The sequence below is a fragment of the Oncorhynchus tshawytscha genome, linkage group LG25 (genome assembly GCF_018296145.1).
Source record: "Oncorhynchus tshawytscha isolate Ot180627B linkage group LG25, Otsh_v2.0, whole genome shotgun sequence".
Classification (NCBI taxonomy): Eukaryota; Metazoa; Chordata; class Actinopteri; order Salmoniformes; family Salmonidae; genus Oncorhynchus; species Oncorhynchus tshawytscha.
Window position 1 is genome coordinate 38,480,563 of NC_056453.1, and position 24,717 is coordinate 38,505,279.

General features: G+C 43.8%; 1 protein-coding gene across 4 annotated transcripts in view; it reads left to right on the forward strand.

Moving 5' to 3' along the window:
- The first annotated feature begins 707 nt into the window (after positions 1-707).
- Positions 708-24,717, forward strand: part of LOC112235941 (brain-specific angiogenesis inhibitor 1-associated protein 2) — a 116,085-nt gene continuing 92,075 nt past the window's right edge. The window contains exon 1 of one of the 4 annotated variants that reach the window (XM_024404491.2): positions 708-1,059. In XM_024404491.2, coding sequence (XP_024260259.1) covers positions 985-1,059 — 75 coding nt within the window. In that variant the 5' untranslated portion in view covers positions 708-984. The remainder of the gene's footprint in view (positions 1,060-24,717) is intronic. The other 3 variants (XM_024404490.2, XM_024404493.2, XM_024404492.2) reach the window with 3 other exon arrangements.

Here is a 24,717-nt window from a genome sequence, read left to right on the forward strand (position 1 = left end):
GTTGTGTTTATGAAGTTGAATTATAAACTCACCTTGATGAAGGCGGGTTGTCCAAAAGAGCAAGTTAAACCCAGTTTTAACTCTGTGGAGTGGTCAGGCAGGGGGTTAAGTGACCTGTGTCTCTCAACACTATAAGGTACTGTACTTTTCCTCCTGAGTTATTATAATGCTAATACGTTTCTGGAAAATTGGAGACATCAGCAGCATAGAAATCACTTATTGTCCACATCCAATAAAGAATAAAGCCTTGACATTTTAGAGATTTTCCAACAGGCTCTTGTGGTGCAGATCGTGACTTGCTGAATGAGTTGTGGAGGATTCCCCTATTCCTACATCACATATTGTAGCATACTGTACGAGCAAGGTGACGCCGTCCTACACTGACACACACCACTACATTCCAGACACTAAGTCTGGATAGCAATGCACAACTGTAACAGGTAGCCAGCTTTAAAATTAAAATGTTTTGTACAATGTTCGATAAATACACTCGGCTCTACGTCATTAGTTATACCATACGTTATCGGTTTACGTTATTTGTTTTGCCTAAAATGTGTTCGCTTCAAAATGTGTTCATTTACTTCGATCACGATCTGTTGAAATCGTATTGTTGGGTATAGAGATGTGTGTGTGCATAGCTGTACTGTAGTCATTCAGGCATGCGGGTATTATGAATGATTTTTACGCAGAGGCAGAGCAGAGGCAGTGGTGTGGGCAGTGATCGAGAGAGGAGGCGGATCCCTTTAAAATGGCAAGCAGCTATGATCAGGCTGCCTGCATTCTCTGTCAGCGGGTGGTATAGCCTCCAGACTGTGTGGGCGCAGTTGAAAAGTTTCTTATAAAAGCGATGATTCCAGAGTCTCGTATTACGCGCGTCCCCCCCCTCTGTAACAATTGTTTCTTACTACGATTCCTTCCACCTACTCCGTTTCTCCTTCTTAGTATTTCTTCGAAAAGCTCCCGTCACTAAAGGGAATCTGGTCTATGGTTTTGGCTGAAGAAGGTTCCACGATGTCTCGGACTGACGAAGTACACCGTATAACGGAGAATGTCTATAAGGTAAGAGGCAGACAGCTGTCCATTCGCTCCAGCTTCAATAATGAATACATTGATTATTGTTTTGATTTAAATGGCTTGATGAGTGGAGCCTCGTCAGCTGATGAGGTCTGATAACGTGGTTGCTGTTGGATTCGTTTCGAACTTTGTTTTACGCAGAGGTCAAGATAAGCCTACTCTATTCAATTAGAACAAATACAATATCCTATTTAATGAACATTGATAACGACGTTGGCTTCTATGGTGTACCAGGGGAATTTACAATCGCACCCCATCAATAGGTCTCATCATTGCTCTAAAAGTAGTTTTTTTTCCCCCTTCTCTGCAGTGAGGGACACTGCGTGCACTAACGGCAACCGCCATAGGCTCACACGGGACAAAACAATTCATACAAAAATCCCCAGACAAAGTTTAAGTTGAATTCGGGGATGTGTATTAAAGTGACAGTTTGCATCGAGGTAGACGGGGGCAGCCTATGACAGTTTGCATCGAGGTAGACGGGGGCAGCCTATGACAGTTTGCATCGAGGTAGACGGGGGCAGCCTATGACAGTTTGCATCGGGGTAGACGGGCACAGCCTATGACAGTTTGGGGGCAGCCAGCCTATGACAGTTTGCATCGGGGTAGACGGGGACAGCCTAATTTGCATGTCATGACATTGGTTTAAGGAGTTCTATCAGACCACGGGAGGATAGTCCGCTGAAACCAGTTGCGCTAAATGGTTTTAGAAGTAGTCTACATCTGCCCACTGTCTGGTACCTCACCTGCATTTCGACTATCCAGTCCTCCTTCATATCAACGTCTATTCATATGTTGCAGCCTATAGGCCGTGTAGTAATTAAAATTAGATAGTTTATTTTAATATAACAGCTCGCACAGTAGGTGTTTCAACCAATGAAGCCTAGCTGTTGGGAGACATCTGTTACTGGTGTTCTAGGAGTCTCCTGTGTTGAGAGAGAGAGAGAGAGAGGGATGGCACTCTTTCTGTAATTACCTTGTGAGGGGGTTGTTTGTCTCAGTGGAGAAGCACTTGGCTAACTAAGCAAATATAATATTTTTTTTACATTTTTGCAATTGGGGTTAAATTAACAGATTTTTCACCTAATTGGCTCGATAATTCCAACCAGAGACCTTTTGGTTGGTTACTGGCCCAACGCTCTTCACCGCTAGGCTACCTGCCACCCTCTATCTTAGCAAGGTGGTTTGTTAGCATTGCTTTACTGGGGCAGAAGTTCACCTGAGCCGAGTACCTAACCTCATATTTTCTACTGTTTGCGTTCCTGCACCTCTTATAGAATATTAGCTCAAACGTATTGAGGAGTTCCTGCACCTAAATATAAATGGTACCGCCGCACAATGAGTGTCGACACATATTTTAGTCCAAGTCAAGCACCGCTTGTTAGAGATTCTGAACTATATCGATATTGGACCGATTAAATAAATAATAATTCTCTACCTCTTTCCGTTGCTCTTTCACCAAGCTAGAGGAGTTGATTGAGGGAATAAGGGACTGTCCTAAACCTGTTGAAACTGCCCTGTAGACTAAAGCATTTCGGCAGGTCCTTCCCTCCTGCTATTTCCACAACAAAGCCCTGCTTTAGCAGAGCCAAGGGTGGATGTGCTACTCTTCAGTTTCACTGCACTGTGATATGTTGACTGTGTCCCAAATGGCACCCTAGTCCCTTTTTTTTTTTATAGTGCACTACTTTGGAATAGGGCTCTGGTAGAAGGTAGTGCACTACTTTGGAATAGGGCTCTGGTAGAAGGTAGTGCACTACTTTGGAATAGGGCTCTGGTAGAAGGTAGTGCACTATAGAGGTAATAGGATTCCGTTTGGAACTGACTGGTTGTGCCATCCAAACAGGCTAGATTTCAGGAACGGAAGAGAAATGTGCAGCAGTACACGAGTTTGAATAACCTGTGAAAGCTGGTCCATATGGTAACCATAGCCTAGTGACTGCTATGATCTGAGTGGTCTATACTTGACCCTATCATGGGTCAGCCACTATCACAGACAGCCCTGAGCTGTACACGCATGCGTATTGTCCCTCTGAGCTTCATGTCTAACACCTAGACCCTACCCTAAACATACCCCTCTAGGTCGACTTTCAAGGTTCAGTGGTGGTAGAGCAGCCTGATGCTGAGACCTGTGGAAGATGGTTGGGGGTCCTTAACGACCCGTGGAAGATGGTTGGGTGTCCTTAACGACCCGTGGAAGATGGTTGGGGGTCCTTAACGACCCGTGGAAGATGGTTGGGGGTCCTTAACGACCCGTGGAAGATGGTTGGGGGTCCTTAACGACCCGTGGAAGATGGTTGGGGGTCCTTAACGACCCGTGGAAGATGGTTGGGGGTCCTTAACGACCCGTGGAAGATGGTTGGGGGTCCTTAACGACCCGTGAAGATGGTTGGGGGTCCTTAACGACCCGTGGAAGATGGTTGGGGGTCCTTAACGACCCGTGGAAGATGGTTGGGGTCCTTAACGACCCGTGGAAGATGGTTGGGGGTCCTTAACGACCCGTGGAAGATGGTTGGGGGTCCTTAACGACCCGTGGAAGATGGTTGGGGTCCTTAACGACCCGTGGAAGATGGTTGGGGTCCTTAACGACCCGTGGAAGATGGTTGGGGTCCTAACGACCCGTGGAAGATGGTTGGGGGTCCTTAACGACCCGTGGAAGATGGTTGGGGGTCCTTAACGACCCGTGGAAGATGGTTGGGGGTCCTTAACGACCCGTGGAAGATGGTTGGGGGTGCTCGTCTAATTAGAGCGAGAGAGTGTTGCTGATGGGAAGGCCACTGGAGGTGATGATATTTTTGGGACTGGGAAGCAAAACTCATGTCGCTGGCATGAAAGGCAAACGCCCTACGCATTGCTCCAATGGAGTTCACTCATTTGGTGGGATTTGTAGGGTTCATATTTTGAGGATCGCTACAATATGAATATGTAGAATGACAGTCAGTCAGTGTGGAGATATTTTCCTGACCAGCAGGTTGCATCATTACAGAGCCCAGCAGAGGGAGAGGAGAGAGGGAGTGGTGGAGCGATGCAGAGGGAGAGAGATGGAGAGTAGCGGCCGACCTGGTAATCTGACCCACGGCTGGGGGCCTATTGTGGGGCGACTGATGCTGACTGGCGGGGGCTCTGTGTTTGTGTGCATGCGGCTCTTAGGCATGTAGAGTGGTGTTTGCCTCAGTGAGTCTCTGAGTATGTTCACATGCACACAAATAATTCTATATTAAACTGATTATGGCAGTATGCCAAGTATGGAAATGGTCACGTCAACTCCTCACTCTTATCTTAATTGGCCTAAAGGTCAAAATCAAAGTAAGTATATGTCAATTAAAACACCTGGTTTTCTGAGCAATATTTTCAAAGACCTGACCAGACGAGGCCCTGAGGTGCCAGCTTCCATCTGATACCATACAACCATAGAGACTGGCATGTTACTGAGGAGGAGGATAGCTGGATACAATCAGATGGTACAGTATTAACAAAATTATTTATTTCATCAAGGCAAGGTGTGAACATCACTCTGTTTGTGAGCTTCGGGGGCTGATGTTTAAGAGGTAGACATGGGAGTTGATTGTCTCCGTTATCTCCTGAGAAAGGGGTGTACTTGCAGACACTCTGGCAGTGTGGTGCGGTGCAGTCTCTCTGAAGACGTTGCTATTGCTTGGCAGCTCCTTGCTGACTGCGGAATCTTCAAGCTCGCTCAGATTACAAGAATACAAGACACCGTCTGCAACATTGTGCTGTGACTCACACGTGTGTGTGTGTGTGTGTGCCTCAGCCTATATACTTGGCTTGGCCCTGAAAGGAGGACATCCCCACCTCCAGACAATCTGTTGTGACCAACCATCACAACCTCTGCTGTCCCACACACACACACAGACACACACCCACACACAAAATGTTGAAGTGTGTGTGTATGTCAAAGCTTAATCATCCTGTCTAGTTTGCTCAATTGGTAATCCACGAGAGAGTTTATCCATTAAATTAGATTTCTCCATTTGCCGCAGATGATCTGTTAAATGCATTTTGGCCTTGTGTTGAGATAATTGCTATCATTTCAATAGTGCTATTTGCCTGCTCCATCTCAGTGAGGTATGCTGAAATGCATCACCAAATATGATGAAAGCAAACATCTGAATATGAAAGATAATCACAATCATTCACGGGTATATATTATCTATATATTTTTTTACAGTGCATTCAGAAAGTATACAGCCTTATTCTAAAATGGATTCATCTACACACAACACCCCATAATGACAATGCCAGAACAGGTTTTTTTTAAATGTTTGCAAAAAAAGATACCGAATACACAAGTATTCAGACCCTTTACTTTGAGACTCAGGTGTATCCTGTTTCCATTGATCATCCTTGAGATGTTTCTACAAATTGATTGGAGTCCACCTGTGGTAAATTCAATTGATTGGACATGATTTGGAAAGGCATACACCTGTCTAAGGTCCCAAAAACCAAGCCATGAGGTCGAAGGAATTGTCCGTAGTAGAGGTTGACCAATTATGATTTTTCAACGCCGATACCGACTATTGGAGGACCAGAAAAAGCCGATGGCGATTAATTGGGATTTTTTATTTATTTATTATTTTACATTTATTTGTAATGATGACCATTACAACAATACTGAATGAACCCTTATTTTAACTTAATATAATACATCAATAAAATCAATTTAGCCTCAATTAAATAATGAAACATGTTCAATTTGGTTTTAAATAATGCAAAAACAAAGTGTTGGAGAAGATAGTAAAAGTGCAATATGTGCCATGTAAGAAAGCTAACATTTAAGTTCCTTGCTCAGAACATGAAAACATATATAAAAGCTGGTGGTTCCTTTTAACATGAGTATTCAATATTCCCAGGTAAGAAGTTGTAGTTATTATAGGACTATTTCTCTCTATACCATTTGTATTTTATTAACCTTTGACTATTGGATGTTCTTATTGGCACTTTAGTATTGCCAGTGTAACAGTATAGCTTCCGTCCCTCTCCTCGCCCCTACCTGGGCTCGAACCAGGAACACATCGACAACAGCCACCATTGACGCAGCGTTACCCATGCAGAGCAAGGGGAATAACTAGTCTCGGAGCGAGTGACATTTGAAACGCTGTTAGCGCGCACCCCGCTAACTAGCTATCTATTTCACATCGGTTACACCAGCCTAATCTCGGGAGTTGATAGGCTTGAAGTCATAAACAGCGCAATGCTTGAAGCACAGCAAAGAGCTGCAGGCAAATCTCACGAAAGTGCTGTTTGAATGAATGCTTACGAGCCTGCTGGTGCCTACCACCGCTCAGACTGCTCTATCAAATCATAGACTTAGTTATAACATAATAACACACAGAAACACGAGCCTTTGGTCATTAATATGGTCGAATCCGGAACCGATCATCTCGAAAACAAAACATTTATTCTTTCAGTGAAATACGGAACCGTTCTGTATTTTATCTAAGGGGTGGCATCCCTAAGTCTAAATATTCCTGTTACATTGCACAACCTTCAATGTTATGTCATAATTACGTAAAATTATAGCAAATTAGTTCGCAACGAGCCAGGCGGCTCAAACTGTTGCATATACCCTGACTCCGCGTGCAAAGAACGCAAGAGAAGTGACACAATTTCACATGGTTAATATTGCCTGCTAACCTGGATTTCTTTTAGCTAAATATGCAGGTTTAAAAATATGTACTTCTGTGTATTGATTTTTAGAAAGGTATTGATGTTTTAGGTTAGGTGCACGTTGAAGCAATGACAGTCCTTTTTCGCGAATGCGCACTGCATCGATTATATGCAACGCAGGACACGCTAGATAAACTAGTAATATCATCAACCATGTTTAGTTAACTAGTGATTATGATTGTTTTTTTTATAAGATAAGTTTAATGCTAGCTAGCAACTTACCTTGGCTTACTGCATTCGCGTAACAGGCAGGCTCCTCGAGGAGTGCAATGTAATCAGGTGGTTCGAGCGTTGGACTAGTTAACTGTAAGGTCGCAAGATTGAATCCCCGAGCTGACAATGTAAAAATCTGTCGTTCTGCCCCTGAACAAGGCAGTTACCCCACTGTTCCCAGGCCTTCATTGAAAATAAGAATGTGTTCTTAACTGACTTGCCTTGTTAAATAATGATTTAAATAAAGGTGTAAAAAAGAAAATCGGCCAAATCGGCCATTCCGATTAATAGGTTGACCTCTAGTCCTTAGAGCTCAGAGACAGGATTGTTTCGAGGCACAGATCTGGGGAAGGGTACCATAACATTTTCTGCAGCATTGAAGGGCCCCAACCTTCCAGAAGAACAACCATCTCTGCAACATCACCAATCAGGCCTTTATGGTAGAGTGGCCAGACGGAATCCACTCCTCAGTAAAAGGCAAATGACAGCCTGCTTGGAGTTTGCCAAAAGGACTCTCAGGCCATGATAAACTCTTTAGCCTGAATGTCAAGCGTCACGTCTGGCGGAAACCTGGCACCATCCCTACAGTGAAGTATGGTGTGGCGGCATCATGCTGTGGGAATATTTTTCAGCGGCAGGGACTAGGAAACTAGTCCGGCTTGAGGGAAAGATGAACGGAGCAAAGTACAGAGAGATCCTTGACGAAAACCTGCCCCAGAGCGCTCAGGACCTCCGACTGGGGCGACGTTTCACCTTCCAACAGGATGATGACCTTACGCACACAGCCAAGACAAGGCAGGAGTGGCTTCAGTACAAGCCCCTGAATGTCCTTGAGTGGCCCAGCCAGAGCCTGGACTTGAACCCAATCGAACATCTCTGGAGAGCCTTGAAAATGGGGTATTGTGTTTAGATTGAGGGGGGTGAAACAATTTCATCCATTTTAAAGTAAGGCTGTAACATAACAATGTGGGGGGAAAATGAAGGGGTCTGAATACCTTCAGAATGCACTGTATATTATACAAATATACTGAATTATTCTATTAGAGTAAGAAACAGTCTCTGGTTGTGTCATGAATGGAACCCTATTCATTACATAGTGGGGGCGCAGGTAGCGTAGTGGTTAGAGCATTGTGCCAGTAACCAAAAGGTTGCTGGATCAAATCCCAGAGCTGACAAGGTAAAAATCTGTCACTCTGGATGGATTGTCCTGGGCTTGTGGCTGTCTTGATTCCTGCTGATCCATCTTCCCTGCGACCTGCCCAGTCTTGTACTGTACAGCGTAGCCTACGTTGCTACCATGGTGAAGACCAAAGCCGGTGGGAGTACCATTGAGGACAGTGGTTTCTCTCTATTACAGGTGAAGGATGTTTTTAAAAGAAGAAAAATGGTTCTAAAGCAGTTGGTACAATAAAATAGCCTCAACTAATAAAATAATGGATGACCTGAACAGTGAGGTCCAAGACCTGAAGAACAGTTTGCAGTTCTCCCAGGGTGAGCTCATTCAGTTCAAACAGGAGAACTGCAAGATGACAGCATTCTGTAAATCATTGAACATCAGTTCTGTATGTGAAGCCATGATAATCTGATTTCTCTATCATTGTTATATCAGGGAACAATCAAGGCAGAACAACATTGTTGTGGAGGGAATTGCAGAATCTCCACATGAGACCTGGATGGAGTCTGAGGATAAGGTGAGGGAAATGATCTCTGAGAAACTGAAGATGGACCACAGGAAGATTTGAGGTGGAGCACGCCCACTGGACTGCAAACTCACCACCGGCCCAGGTGACAGGCCCATGCCAATAGTTGCCAAGATCGTGAGGTTCAATGACAAGGTAGCTGTTCTGGAAAGAGACGACAACTTGAGAGGAATGTACATCTTTCCTCAACGAGTACACCAGTACAGCAAATAAATGATCACAGCTGTGAAAGCTGCCAGAGCGAGTGGGGACATTACTTCCATCCACTGTGACAGGCTCATTGTCCACCCTCCCTCTCAAAAGCCTGGAAGGGATGAGGCAGCTAAGCCTATGAGTTTCCTATCTTACACACCCCAACTGATTTAACAGACTGGTAAATGTTTTTTGTCTCTTGCTTTGTTTGTTCTTTTCCATATGATGTTTATCTCTGATAAGCTACTCAGGAAAGGGCTGAAAATAGCCCATATTAATATATGTAACCTTCGAAATAAGTTTCATGAAGTCAATAACCTGCTAACATCAGATAACATTCATATATTAGCCATTTCTGAGACTGACTTGGATAATTGCTTTGATACAGCAGTTGCAATAGAAGGATAGATGAGACAGGAATGCCCATGGGGGAGGTGTTTTCCTGTATATATTCAGAGCCATGTCCCTGTAATGCTTAGAGAAGCTCTTATGTCAAGTGTTATTGAAGTGTTGTGGTTGCAGGTTCACCTGACACACCTAAAGCCTTTTCTTTTGGGGTGTTGCTATAGGCCACCAAGTGCAAACAGTCAGTATGTAAATACTACGTGTGAAATGTTTGATAGTGTATGTGATGTAAACCGAGAGGTATACTTTCTTGGGGATCTGAATAGTGACTGGTTTTCATCAAGCTGTCTGCTTAAGAAGAAGCTTCTCACTGTAATCTGGTTCATGTTATTAATCAAAAATCTATCAAATATTCTGGACCCTCAGTTTCCCATGCTAGCGATCTCCGGACACAGCTGATTACATGACATTTCTTTTCCCTTTCATGAGTGATTATCGAAAAACAGAGGTGGAAAGCTTTTTCAAATAGACTACATTGAGGAACTATTGTCACTTTTTTAATGGATGTAAAAAATATACTTATTGTTTACTTGCTGTTTTGAAGTGAAAAAATTACTTTGAGATGCTCCACAGCTCATTAGTGGTGGTGAGTTAAGACGATCAGAAATACTATCATATTCCCAAATGGGCACATTTTATAAGCCTACAGTATATTAGCCTAGGCCTGCTATGTGTAGTCAGTCGGGTGCGTGTCCTTACTCAACATTGACAGGAGCGCTCCAAACAAAATACAATTGAATACATCGACAACTCGTAAATGGAATTAAATAAACCAGAAGGTGTTTCTCATAAGTGTAGCCTGGGTTGTGATGTTGAGGAGACTAAGTTACTTGGTGTTACCTTCGATTTGTATACTCATAGTCAAAACGTACAGTACCAGTCAAAAGTTTGCACACACCTACTCATTTGAGATTTTTCTTTATTTGTACTATTTTCTACATTGTAGAATAATATTGAAGACATCGATACTATGAAATGGCACACATGGAGTCATGTAGTAACCAAGAAAGGGTTCAACAGTGTTTGTCATTTTTCTGAATGCGCTTGTTAAATCACCCATTTTGAAGTAGGCTGTAATTCAATAATAAATTAACAGGCACCGCATCGATTTATATGCAACGCAGGACAAGCTAGATGAACTAGTAATATCATCAACCATGTGTAGTTAACTAGTGATTTATGTTTTGATTGATTTTGATTTTCACAAGATAAGTTTAATGCTAGCTAGCACCTTAACTTGGCTCCTTGTTGCACTTGCATTACAGGTAGTCAGCCTGCCACGCAGTCTCCTCGTGGAGTGCAATGTAATCGGCCATGATCTGTGTGCAAAAATGCTGATTACCGAATCTTGAAATCGGCCCTAATTAATCGGTCGACCTCTCGACCTCTTGACAAATTAGTCAGTGCTGCACATGTTTTGTATCCTTCTGCAACTGTAGTTGAGACAGAGGGCTACAGAGCTTTGTCTGAACCAGAGTAGCTAGCTAGCTACAGAACTTTCTCTGCACTCTTACAAATAAGGTGCTAAGCATAACCATATAGGGTTCTTCGGCATGTCCCCATAGGGAACCCTTTTTGGTGCTAGGTTGAACACTTTAGAGGGTTCTCCCTAGAACCCTCTATGTAGTGTTCTTCATAGAACACCCTGTATATGGTTCTACCTAGAATTGGTAGAATCCTGAAAGGTTCTACCAATAGAACATTTTAGACGATAAAATGGCTTTCTAGAACCCTATGAACAGTTCTTTCAGCCTTTTAAAAATGATTATTTACAGTGCCATGATAAATCATTTTTCCTCTTTCAGATTTCTCTTAATACAGAATGTTATCAGATCATCAACCAAAACCTAATATTAGATAAGGGGAACCTGAGTTTATTAATTTCTGCAACACCCAATTCCTCTGTGAAAAAAGTCATTTCCCCCTTACACTCAATAACTGACAGTGGTAGGGGGTGGTAAGGGTAGGTAACAACACAACCGCCACGCTGATCCTCAACATGGGGGCCCTTCAGGGGTGCGTGCTCAATACTCCCTGTTCACTCATGACTGCATGGTCAGGCATGACTCCAAGACCATCATTACGTTTGCTGATGACACAACAGTGGTAGGCCTGATCACCGACAATGACGAGACAGCCTATAGGGAGGAGGTCAGAGACCTGGCAGTGTGGTGCCAGGACAACAACTTCTGGTTGTCAATTGGATATGTTGTAACGTCGTTGGGTGATAGAAGGATACTCTGTCTGTTGCTTCCTAACCCTCGTTTGCATCTGCCGTTTGCATCTGCTGTTGCTAACTCAACGGCTAGGAGGTCTCACAGCTGTAGTGAATGAGAGTTCATACCATTCGCAACCAAAGCTCACACTGATGTTTGCTTCATTCTGTAGTTATTATCTGAACCATTCTGACATCGGACCGTCGTCCTCGGAACAGGAGATTATATTGTCCTCAAGGGCTTATATAAGGGAGAGGAGGGCGTGTTTGAAAGGTTTTATAGCCCATATCCCTTCACAGGGGCGGGCCACTGATTTGAGCAGGGCCCTATCTTATGAAAACCCAAATCTCACATTTTAGAAGCTAAAATCACATTTCATCCCATCACGAATAATTTCATATTCAAACATTTTAAATTGAACAACAATTCCATGTGAATCCGATAAGTCTGATGTGTAGACTTTCCACTGTAGAGTTTGTCATCTTATCATTGATGAGAATGTCTCAGATGACAACCGAACTGACATCCTATTCATTAAGTACCACCGCATATGTTCAATTGGTCGGATTACCAGAATATAGTTCATTTCCCCCCCACCTTCTGATGTTCCCAGAATCTCTATGTCAACAACCAAGGGTTTTCCAACTAACCTCAGTAGGGTAGCGAGAGGAGAAAGTGGGGAAGAGGTATTTGACTGTCATAAACTTACCCCCCCCAGGCAGACATCATGACACTTCTAAACAGCTTCTAACCCCCCCCAAGCCAAAAGACTCCTGAATATCTAATCAAATGGCTACCCAGACTCTTTGCATTGCCCCCCACCCCTCTACGCTGATGCTACTCTGTTATCTATGCATAGTCACTTTAATAACTCTACCTACATGTACATATTACCTCAACACCGGTGCCCCCACACATTGACTCTGTACCGTTGGTTAAGGGCTTGTAAGTAAGCATTTCACCTGTTGTATTCGGCACATGTGACGAACATTTGATTTGAACTGCTTGTGCCACATCTTTAGCTGCAACCAAATGCTTCCTGTAGTTGTTGATCAGCCTCTCACGTCGGCCTGCTCTTGCATGCAAAACTGCTTTAACTCAGTGACATTTGTGGCATTTCAAGCATGAACTGCTTGTTTCAAGTCCTGCCGCATCTTAATAGGTCTAGACTTTGACTAGGCCATTCCAAAACTTCAAATGTGTTGCTTTTTAACAATTTTCATGTAAGTCTTGTGTGCTTTGGATTGTCTGTGCTTCATGACTCAGCTGTGCTTCAGCTCACAGATGGCCTGACATTCTCCCGGAGAATTCTCTGATACAGAGCAGAGTTCGTGTTCTGAGTCTAAAAGTATACCTTTTAGGACGACTTGGGTCCCATTTATGGGTCAAAATTCCACAGTGAAGTGTGAGACTGTTCATCAACTACAGGATGCCTTTGTTATGTAATTGTTATTCACTCAGGTTCCTTTTATCTAATATTAGGTTTTGGTTGAAGATATGATAACATTCAGTAGAGCATTTGAAAGTGGGCAAATAATTGTTCACACCACTGTGTATCATACGGCCTTTGAGGGCCTGGTTATACCCTAACACTGTGGTGTTTGGGAAACTCCTGGTTTACAGGCTACATCAGGCCTGAAAGTCACATTATACTGGCTTGCAGGGTGATATTGGAATCCAGCCGGAGCTGGGATATCCAACAAGTGGACTTTTTATTTTTTTTTTTTTATCATCCGCAACCTGCATTCAGAATGACTGCCAGTGTAGGGAAAATTAAATACTGAGACTACCTCAATCATCTAAACTGGAACAAACATCTCAGTAACGGGTGCAAGTCCAACTGCTAACAGATTGGTTTAGTTTAGGAAAATGTGCTGTATGCTATTTATCTTTGTAACATAACATTTATCAATCAATGTACATGCAAAAACCGACATTAAAATAAACAATTCTGAAAATCACCCTGCAATAGAGCATGCTGGGAAATATGACATGGTTCTATGTAGAACCCTTCTTGTCTTCTAAAGAGTCTTCAAAGGACACTTTCTTCTAAAAACGATATTAATGTTATAGGTTTAACTCTAGGTATAACCCTTTAGCCAGAGTTGACTAGGGGAGGAGAAGGTTGGAGAGGTGGTGGTTTATCTCGGGGGGGAGATAAACCAGAAGAGACATCTTTTCTATCCCTCCGTCTTGAAATTGCTGTGTGGGTTCTGGTTGTAATTAGATGATGAGAGAAACAGAACTGTGGAAGTGTGTGTGTGTGTGTGGAACTGCCTCCCTCCCGCAGGTAGCTTTTAGACTGACATTTAATCTCCGATTTGAGAGAGCGAGAAGAGATGAGAAGGGGAGAGAGACTGAGAGGGGGTTGTTTCTGTGTGCAGGAACGGCCTGAACTTTCTCTCTCACATGAGTTAATGGTGATGATTCCACCCCGTTTCAGCTTCCTAATGAGACATTGACCTTGGGCGTAGCTTCAGGTCTCTAGTGGTACGAGCCACACTGTGTGGAATAGAGATGAGGTGCCAGGATGCAGGGGGATTTCCCACATTTCCAAATATGGCTACGGAAGTGCCTCTTCTCCCTGGCTCTAGTGGGTTGCACCACTGTGAGTCTGCACACAGATAACAGCTCATCTGAAAGGCAGATGGGCCACACACACGCACTGAATTGCCCTCCCTTGAGGACACTCTGGCATGGCAGTTTTGGCCCAATAATTGACAGAGGCTTAGCGGAGGCTTGTAATGCAGTGCTATACCGCAGTTTCACAGGGCCCCCGTAAGGTCTGAGAAAGGGCCCCCGTAAGGTCTGAGAAAGGGCCCCCGTAAGGTCTGAGAAAGGGCCCCTGTAAGGTCTGAGAAAGGGCCCCCTGTAAGGTCTGAGAAAGGCCCCCTACCCCCCTATATATATATATATATATATATATATATATATATGGTAGGGGGTCACTGGTGCCAACAATATTTTTTTTTTTAAAGAAAGACAAAAGTTAAGACTGTAGATTATTTTAGCTTGCTTCCTACAATTACCCACATTTTACCATGGGGCAAAGATGACAAAAATGTGTAGTTTTATAGCTAATTTCCTGCTATTCTAAACATTTTACAATGAGGTTGAGGTTTTTGTATTTTTAAGTGAAATTTCCTTCAATTCTACACTGCCGTTGAGCGGAGAGGGGAAATTAGCAGTTTTATAGCTAATCTCATGCTATTTTGCAATGAGGCTGAGAGAATTTATCATTTTGAAAGCAAATTTCCTGCTTTTCTACACATTTTTCCAGGAGGCTGCTTGACAATGTTTGTTTACAGCAAATGTTGTAATTCTAAACATTTTTTTTGCCATAGCATATGAACATATGTAATGTCCACTTAGAGGAGATGGAAGGGGGGAATAACATCAGAGATGCACCATGGGAATGGAAGAATAGCTAGATTTCTAATGCAGTCTCGAGCATTTGGCAATCATGGTCAGCATCCGTGCTCATTCAAATTCTTCAGAGCTGCCGTTGTAACGTGTGTGTGTGTGTTCAGCTGGAGGCTTCCTTGCAGTCTGATGGAACAAGACACGTGGGTACTGGGTAGTAAATTGCTTTTGTATGTGTGAAATGTGTTTGTGGTAGCTGACTTATTTTCTTGTGTACAGCGCATTCAGAAAGTATTCAGACCCCTTGACTTTTTTCAACATGTTATGTTACAGCCTTATTCTAATTGATTTTAAAATATTTTATGACAAAGCAGTTTATTTTTTACATTTTAGCAAATGTATTAAAAACAAATACCTTACTTACATAAGTATTCAAACCCGGTGGAAGGAATTGTCCGTAGAGCTCTAGGACAGGATTGTGTCAAGGCACAGATCTGGTGGAACATTGGCAACATTCTCAACATTGGCGGTACCCAAGAACACTGGCTTCCATCATTCTTAAATGGAAGAAGTTTGGAACCACCAAGACTCTTCCTAGAGCTTGCCAAACTGAGCAATCGGAGGAAAAGGGCCTTAGGTGATCAAGAGTCTGATGGTCACTCTGAAAGGGCTCTAGAGTTCCTTTTGTGGAGATGGGCCAGACGAAAGCCACTCTTCAGTAAAAGCCCGCTTGGAGTTTGCCAAAAGGCTCCTAAAGGACTCTCAGACCATGAGAAACAAGATTCTCTGATCTGATGAAACAAAGATTGAACTCTTTACCCTGAATGCCAAGCGTCATGTCTGGAGGATACCTGGCACCATCCCTATGGTAAAGCATGGTAGTGGCAGCATTGTGGGGATGTTTTTCAGCGGCAGGGACTGGGATACTAGTCTGAGGGAACGATGAACGGAGCAAAGTACAGAGATCCTTGATGATAACCTGCTCCAGCACCCTCAGGACCTCAGCCTGGGTCGACGGTTCACCTTCCAACAGGACAACGACCCTAAGCACACCGCCAAGACAACACAGGAGTGGCAACGGGACAAGTCTCTGAATGTCCTTGAGTGGCCCAGCCAGACCCCGGATTTGAACCCGATCAAACATCTCTGGAGAGACCTGAAAATAGCTGTGCAGCGACACTGTCAGGTTGGATGGGGAGTGCTTGAGAGGATCTGCAGAGAAGAATGGTAGAAACTCCCTGAATACAGGTGTGCCAAGCTTGTAGCGTCATACCCAAGAAGACTCGAGGCTGTAATCTCTGACAAAGGTGTTTCAACAAAGTACTGAGTGAAGGGCCTGAATACTTATGTAAAAGTGATGTTTATTTTTTTTTCTACATTTGCAAACATTTCTATATAAAGTTTTTGTTTCGTCATTATGGGGTATTTTGTGTGGATTTGATGAGGTGGAAAACAATTGAATCAATTTTAGAATAAGACTTGTAATGTAACAAATTTGAAGAAGTCAAGGGGACTGAATACTTTCAGTATACACTGTATATTCTACTACTGGACTGCTATATACAGGGATGGCGTTGGTGGAGGCATATAGGATGTTGGGTGACTAATATTAAGAATGATACAAAAAGAGGACATTGAGAACCATGGGACAGACTGGGTCACCTTGATAGCTGGCAGCAGGGTAGTAAAATCCATACGCCATCCGAGTTAGACCCTCTTAGTTGGCATGGAGACCAGATGACCACAGACTTCCTGCCATTCCATGTCCCTCCACACCTGAATACTGTAATCAGGTGTAACCTTGACATTTTTGTGTGTGTGTGTGTGTGTGTGTGTGTGTGTGTGTGTACATACACACATACTTATCTTTTCCAAATAGCAGCCCAGCACAAGGAGAACATTAGAGGACGTATGAAGTTGACCCAATAATTCAACTTCTAATTCAACCTGTGAATGTCATGGTCTCTCTCATGTGTGATCACTCACCCACAACTGAACTAAAGGGTCATGGTCTCTCTCTGTCTTATATATATTCTGCCAGTCTCTCTAGCTAGCTACTGTAGTTTGTTTGGCAGGGTATGACACAGCAGGGCTAAAGGAGCCACATGGCCACGTTGACTTTTAATTTGCACCCCCTCCACGAGATGACACTGGTGGTGTTAATGTAGGCACGACCGACGGCGAGTCACGGCACACTCACCGATGCACAAACGCGCACACTTACACCCCTCATCCCTCATGTCTTTTAAAAGGACAGGTCACGGTGTTCCCAGAAAGGATATTGTTATTAGCATTATTTCAACCAGAGCTGGATCCCTCAGGTATGTGTCTGCGTGGCCCCTGAGGTGTGTATGTGACTTGATATTGACCTTTTCAATTACACTTGTCATATTGTAATTGCTCCAGCCGGATAAAACAATGTTTCCCCCCCCCCCTCTCTATCCCTGCTATAGTAACCTTCCCTTATTAGCCTCCTTCACAATATTTGACCAGGGGTTAGATTTTTGGAAAAATCCACTGAGATCACTGGGAATTCAGCCCCAGACAACAGTTTCTAGTCAGCCCCTTTATTTAATCAAAGACACAGCACTAACACACACACACACACCTTGAACTTCACATGTGCTCGACCCCTCACTTTCCCAGAACGTTGCCTTGGGGGTCAGTCAGGCTAGGGAGATGTTCCAACTCCACACATTTTGTAGATAAATATTTCACATACTGGCATTGCTGCACCAACAAGCATGTCTATGTGACCGAAACGAACTTCGTACTGGATGATCCAGCGTACTATCGGTGTATCCCAAACAGCACCCTGTGGGCCCTGGACAAAAAGTAGAGCACTATATAGAGCATGGGGTTCCATGTGGGACATGTTTGAGTGTGCATGGGTCTCCATCCTGTTCCCAGCTGAAATGCTGTCGCAGGGAATCCGGCTTTGCTCATCTCCTTGGCGCAGCTTTGAAGCACTGATGCTTTGCCAAGCAGACTGGAACCACTGTGTGTGTGTGTGTGTGTGTGTGTGTGTGTGTTAATCTCTGAAATGTAAGATGTGACTGAGGCATTTGTTGAAAACCATGTTGTGCACTGAATTGCAATTGAATGAAACCTATTTAAATAAGCATGGATTCATGTCTTCGTGACAATTGATGAAAGCAATATAACAGTAGAAATATTAACCTCATGGGCAGTAATGTTTACCCTGTCCAGAGTGTCCCGGGCAGTAATGTTTACCCCGTAATCGCATTAGTCTGCTGCACTACTTTATATTCTCTCTTTCTCTCTCTCACATACATACATACATACATACATACATACATACATACATACATACATACATACATACATGCATGCAGACCCACACAGTGACATGGGGTGTTTTATCTCTGGTCCTGTGTGAAGCCTCTGGGTATCTCCTTCCCTCTTAACCCCTCTCTTGATTTAAGCTGGAACAGAATCTCTCTTCCATTTCCTTTGATGAAAACGGGAACATCTCCTACTGAAGTATTATGAGGGGCAAGAGGAGTATATGTTGGTAATCATTTTAAGAATCCACTTCCGTTTTTCATTAGGCTCGATGGATCTATGTTCGCTCTGTATTTGAATTAGCTTGAATGATTTTTAAAGACGAGGCCACATTTAAGTACATGGTTACAGCAGACGAGTCCAAGGAGCCACCTGAGAACATAAGGCTTCATCTCCCTAAAAAGCTTTGTGTGATTGTGTGCATTCATCTCTTCCTTTTCCCAATTCACCTGTCGTGTGTGTGTGTGTGTGTGTGTGTGTGTGTGTGTGTGTGTGTGTGTGTGTGTGTGTAGTTAAATCTGTTTGAGTCCTGCTAAATGAACAACTTGTGTTGCTGATTTTGAGACGACTTGTGTTGCTGATTTTGAGACGACTTGTGTTGCTGATTTTGAGGATGAATTAAGATCAGACAACGTGTTAATCATTGACCTCGTCCTTAACCCTGTGTGTGATCGGGAAACTCCTTCCTCCATTAGCTAGGTCCCTTATTACCATATTTGAGGGCTACTGATGATGATTAGCGGTTGCCGAGGTGGAAGCCTGCAATTTTTATTGGTGTGGGACTGGAGATAATCAGGTGAGGCTCTCTGGGCTAATTGTGTGTGTGTGTGTGTGTGTGTGAAGACTTTGCGGTAGAGGTGGGTAGAGGAGCGGTTAATGAACGTTCCTACATCAGGAGATCTTTTACACAAGGTTTATTTTTTTATACATAGATGAATCAACAAACCATTTAACCGTTTAACTAGGCAGACTTTGGTGCCGGATGATTGCAGCCTGTGTAAGCCCGTACAGAGTTTTGTCCATGTTTGCGTGTCTACATAAGGGAATTTGTGTGTGTGTGTGTTTTACCCTACTACTTTAAACACCTGCTGGCTCCGGCAGCAGCATCTTCTCAATGAGACTAGACCTGTCTGATGGTAGTTGCATATTTCACACACACCGTAGTGATCGTCATCTGACGGCTGTTTTATTCAGTGTGTATAAATACACGGGTCTCTCTCATCTATGTATCTGTCTCCCTGGTGTATTCAGGATGATTACAATGGCTGGATAGGTTCCAGTGAATGAGTTTGTTTCGTAGTTAATGCTGCCTTATATAACAACAGATACACAGAGGGGTAGGCGGAAGCTAGGGGGAGAGGAGTGGGGGAGAGACAGACAGGGCTATAAATAGGTTGGTCCCAAGGAAACTCTAAAAGCAAACTCGAGCCCATTTCTCTCTTTTGTGTGGATTTCTTCCCTGACTAACAGTGTAGAGACAAAGAATCAGTGCATCTGCGACAGAAAAACACTCATAAAATATGTATTTGCTGTGCTTATATTTGTTTCTATAAACAACTTATGCTTGCTTGTCCTCATCATATTAAATCAAATCTAGCATTTTTTTATACATTTAAATTAAACATACGTGATGCACATCAATGCATTTCACAACTTCCTCTTTAAACATTTATATATCCTGTATATACATCCTCCCTTCCTCCTCTCTTTAAACATCTCTCACAGCAGATATATCCTGTTTAAAGAGAGGAGAGAGGATGTAAATACAGGATATATCCTCCCTGCAGATGGTATATCCTGTATTTACATCCTCCCTCCCTGTCCTTCCTGCAGATCGTATATCCTGTATTTACATCCTCCCTCCCTCCATTTCCTTCCTGCAGATGGTATATCCTGTATTTACGTCCTCCCTCCCTCCCTCCATTTCCTTCCTGCAGATGGTATATCCTGTATTTACGTCCTCCCTCCCTCCTTCCTGCAGATAGATATCCTGTATTTACATCCTCCCTCCCTCCCTCCCTGTCCTTCCTGCAGATGGTATATCCTGTCCTTCCTGCAGATTTACATCCTCCCTCCCCTCCAGATGGTATATCCTGTATTTACGTCCTCCCTCCCTCCCATTTCCTTCCTGCAGATGGTATATCCTGTATTTACATCCTCCCTCCCTGCAGATGGTATATCCTGTATTTACGTCCTCCCTCCCTCCCCTGCAGATGGTATATCCTGTATTTACGTCCTTCCTGCAGATGGTATATCCTGTATTTCCATTTCCTTCCTGCAGATGGTATATCCTGTATTTACATCCTCCCTCCCTCCCTGCAGATGGTATATCCTGTATTTACATCCTCCCTCCCTCCCTCCAGATGGTATATCCTGTATTTACATCCTCCCTCCCTCCCTGTCCTTCCTGCAGATGGTATATCCTGTATTTACATCCCTTCCTGCAGATGGTATATCCTGTATTTACGTCCTCCCTCCCTTCCTGCAGATGGTATATCCTGTATTTATGTCCTCCCTCCTCCTTCCTGCAGATGGTATATCCTGTATTTACGTCCTCCTCCCTCCATTTCCTTCCTGCAGATGGTATATCCTGTATTTACGTCCTCCCTCCCTTCTTGCAGATGGTATATCCTGTATTTACGTCCTCCCTCCCTCCCTGCAGGTGGTAGATCCTGTATTTACGTCCTCCCTCCCTCCCTCCCTGTCCTTCCTGCAGATTGTATATCCTATATTTACGTCCTTCCGGCAGATGGTATATCCTGTATTTACATCCTCCCTGTCCTTCCTGCAGATGGTATATCCTGTATTTACATCCTCCCTCCCTCCCTGTCCTTCCTGCAGATGGTATATCCTGTATTTACATCCTCCCTCCCTCCCTGTCCTTCCTGCAGATGGTATATCCTGTATTTACGTCCTCCCTCCCTCCCTCCATTTCCTTCCTGCAGATGGTATATCCTGTATTTACGTCCTCCCTCCCTTCTTGCAGATGGTATATCCTGTATTTACGTCCTCCCTCCCTCCCTGCAGATGGTATATCCTGTATTTACGTCCTCCCTCCCTCCCTGTCCTTCCTGCAGATGGTATATCCTGTATTTACGTCCTCCCTCCCTTCCTGCAGATGGTATATCCTGTATTTACGCCCTCTCTCCCTTCCTTCCTGCAGATGGTAAATCCTGTATTTACGTCCTCCCTGTCCTTCCTGCAGATGGTATATCCTGTATTTACGTCCTCCCTCCCTTCCTGCAGATGGTATATCCTGTATTTACGTCCTCCCTCCCTCCCTGCAGATGGTAGATCCCTCCCTCCCTCCCTGTCCTTCCTGCAGATGGTATATCCTGTATTTACGTCCTCCCTGTCCTTCCTGCAGATTGTATATCCTATATTTACGTCCTTCCTGCAGATGGTATATCCTGTATTTACGTCCTCCCTGTCCTTCCTGCAGATGGTATATCCTGTATTTACGTCCTCCCTCCCTTCCTGCAGATGGTATATCCTGTATTTACGTCCTCCCTCCCTCCCCTCCATTTCCTTCCTGCAGATGGTATATCCTGTATTTACGTCCTCCATTTCCTTCCTGCAGATGGTATATCCTGTATTTACGTCCTCCCTCCCTTCTTGCAGATGGTATATCCTGTATTTACGTCCTCCCTCCCTCCCTGCAGATGGTATATCCTGTATTTACGCCCTCCCTCCCTGTCCTTCCTGCAGATGGTATATCCTGTATTTACGTCCCCTCCCTCCCTGTCCTTCCTGCAGATGGTATATCCTGTATTTACATCCTCCCTCCCTTGCAGATGGTATATCCTGTATTTACGTCCTCCCTTCCTGCAGATGGTATATCCTGTATTTATCCCTCCCTCCCTGTCCTTCCTGCAGATGGTATATCCTATATTTACGTCCTTCCTGCCCTCCCTCCCTGTCCTTCCTGCAGATGGTATATCCTGTATTTACGTCCTCCCTCCCTTCTGCAGATGGTATATCCTGTATTTACGTCCTCCCTCCCTCCCTGCAGATGGTATATCCTGTATTTACATCCTCCCTCCCTCCCTGTCCTTCCTGCAGATGGTATATCCTGTATTTATGTCCTCCCTCCCTCCCTCCCTCCATTTCCTTCCTGCAGATGGTATATCCTGTATTTACGTCCTCCCTCCCTCCCTGCAGATGGTATATCCTGTATTTACGTCCTCCCTGCAGATGGTATATCCTGTATTTACGTCCTCCCTCCCTGTCCTTCCTGCAGATGGTATATCCTGTATTTACATCCTCCCTCCCTCCATTTCCTTCCTGCAGATGGTATATCCTGTATTTACATCCTCCCTCTCCTCCAGATGGTATATCCTGTATTTACGTCCTCCCTCCCTGTCCTTCCTGCAGATGGTATATCCTGTATTTACGTCCTCCCTCCCTCCATTTCCTTCCTGCAGATGGTATATCCTGTATTTACATCCTACCTCCCTCCCTCCATTTCCTTCCTGCAGATGGTATATCCTGTATTTACGTCCTCCCTCCCTCCCTGTCCTTCCCCTACCTTGTTGCACTTCTGTTTTGAAGTCATCTTAAAGTTACAAGAGTCAAGGTGACCTAGAGCCAGCCAGTTGGTACAGACATTAGTAGGCATCCCTCATGCCATGTCTCTCAACATCATAAAGCACACCATTAACAAGAGACTAGAGATGCCCTCCATCCCTTCAGTGTCTGACAGCTCTGTCAGGGAAAGGTTAGAAGGACAAAGTAGAAGAGAGGAACTCTGTGTGTGGGAGGAGTGAGAGTTCCAGGATATAGAGGTTGGCTGGGCACCTGGTTGGAATTGGAGGGTGGTTTTATGCCCTGGGGCAGGGTGATTTGGTTACCATATCGACCCTGTTCCCTCACTCTCTATCTGCACCTGGGCAGCACACGGATGAGCACCTGGGCAGCACACGGATGAGCACCTGGGCGGCACACGGATGAGCACCTGGGCAGCACACGGATGTACATGCTTGTGCACTTGTCAATTATTCCCTGGCTTGCACATTTCACCCCCTCCTTCGCTCTGCCCCTCCTTCGCTCTGCCCTACTTCATTCTCCCCGTCCATGCTTTCATTTTTTATATTTATTTATATACACAGTACCAGTCAAGTTTGGACACACTTACTCAATCATGGGATACAATCATTCTACATTGTAGAATAATATTGAAGACATCAAAACTATGAAATAATACATGGAATCATATATTAACCAAAAAAGTGTTATACAAATCCAAATATTTGAGATTCTTTAAAGTAGTCACCCTTTGCCTTGACAGCTTTGCACACTCTTGACATTCTCTAAACCAGCTTCATGAGGTAGTCACCTGGAATGCATTTCAATTAACAAGTGTGCCTTGTTAATTTGTGGAATTTCTTTCCTTCTTAATATGTTTTGGCCAAACAGTTGTGTTGTGACAAGGTTGGGTTGGTATACACGAGATAGCCGTATTTGGTAAAAGGGTTCGTCCATAATATGGCAAGAACTGGTCAAATAAGAAAAGAGAAATGACATCATTATTTTAAGACATTAAAATCTCTGGATTGACTGACCATTCAAGTAGTTTGAAAGTTTCAAGTGCAGTCGCAAATAACATCAAGCGTAATGATGACACTGGCTGTCATGAAGACTGCCACACAAAAGGAAGACCCAGAGTTCCCTCTGCTGCAGAGGATAAGTTCATTAGAGTTAACAGACAATTCTTAACATCAACTGTTCAAAGGAGACTGCGTGAATCAGTCCTTCATGGTGGAATTGTTGCAAAGAAACCACTACTAAAGGACACCAATGGTTCCAACTTCTGTGTCTTTGTGAGATGCAGAGTAGGTGAATGGATGATCTCTGCATTTGTTGTTCCCACTGTGAAGCATGGAGGAGGTGTGATGGTGTTTGGGTGCTTTGCTGGTGACACTGATTTATTTAGAATTCAAGGTCACACTTAACCAGCATGTCTACCACAGCATTCTGCAGCGATACGATTTGTGCTTAGTCCCACTATCATTTGTTTATATACACCTCCAGGCTGTGTAAGGGCTATTTGACCAAGGAGAGTGATGGAGTGCTGCATCAGATGACCTGGCCTCCACAATCACCTGACCTCAACACAATAATTTTACAATCGTCTATGTATGCCTCAGGGTTTCCGTTGGGAAAATATGGCGCTGTTCAACATGACCGGTAGAGAGTAGTCCTAGGCTACTGAGTGAAGAGCTAAATAATCCTAACATTTCCAACACCCTAATTTGTAGGTAAACCAATACCCCAAAAATACAAACCTGATTAATTTATCAAGATCAGTCCCCATGCTTGTCTCAGAGCAGTGTGAAACGGAGCTGAAACAGTTGACCACACGCGGGTAGTCTATTGCTTCAAATCCTATTATAACAATTGGATGTGTTTCAGTAAGCAACCATTTGTTGCCTTCGTTAGCCTACTTTATTCCAATATTTCTGTCATTTAGTGATATGTTTTCCCATAGTAATTCATTATGGATCCATCCAGATGTGGTTGGAAAAGAGTGCATTTGGTGGGCTATGCAATAGAGATGGGAG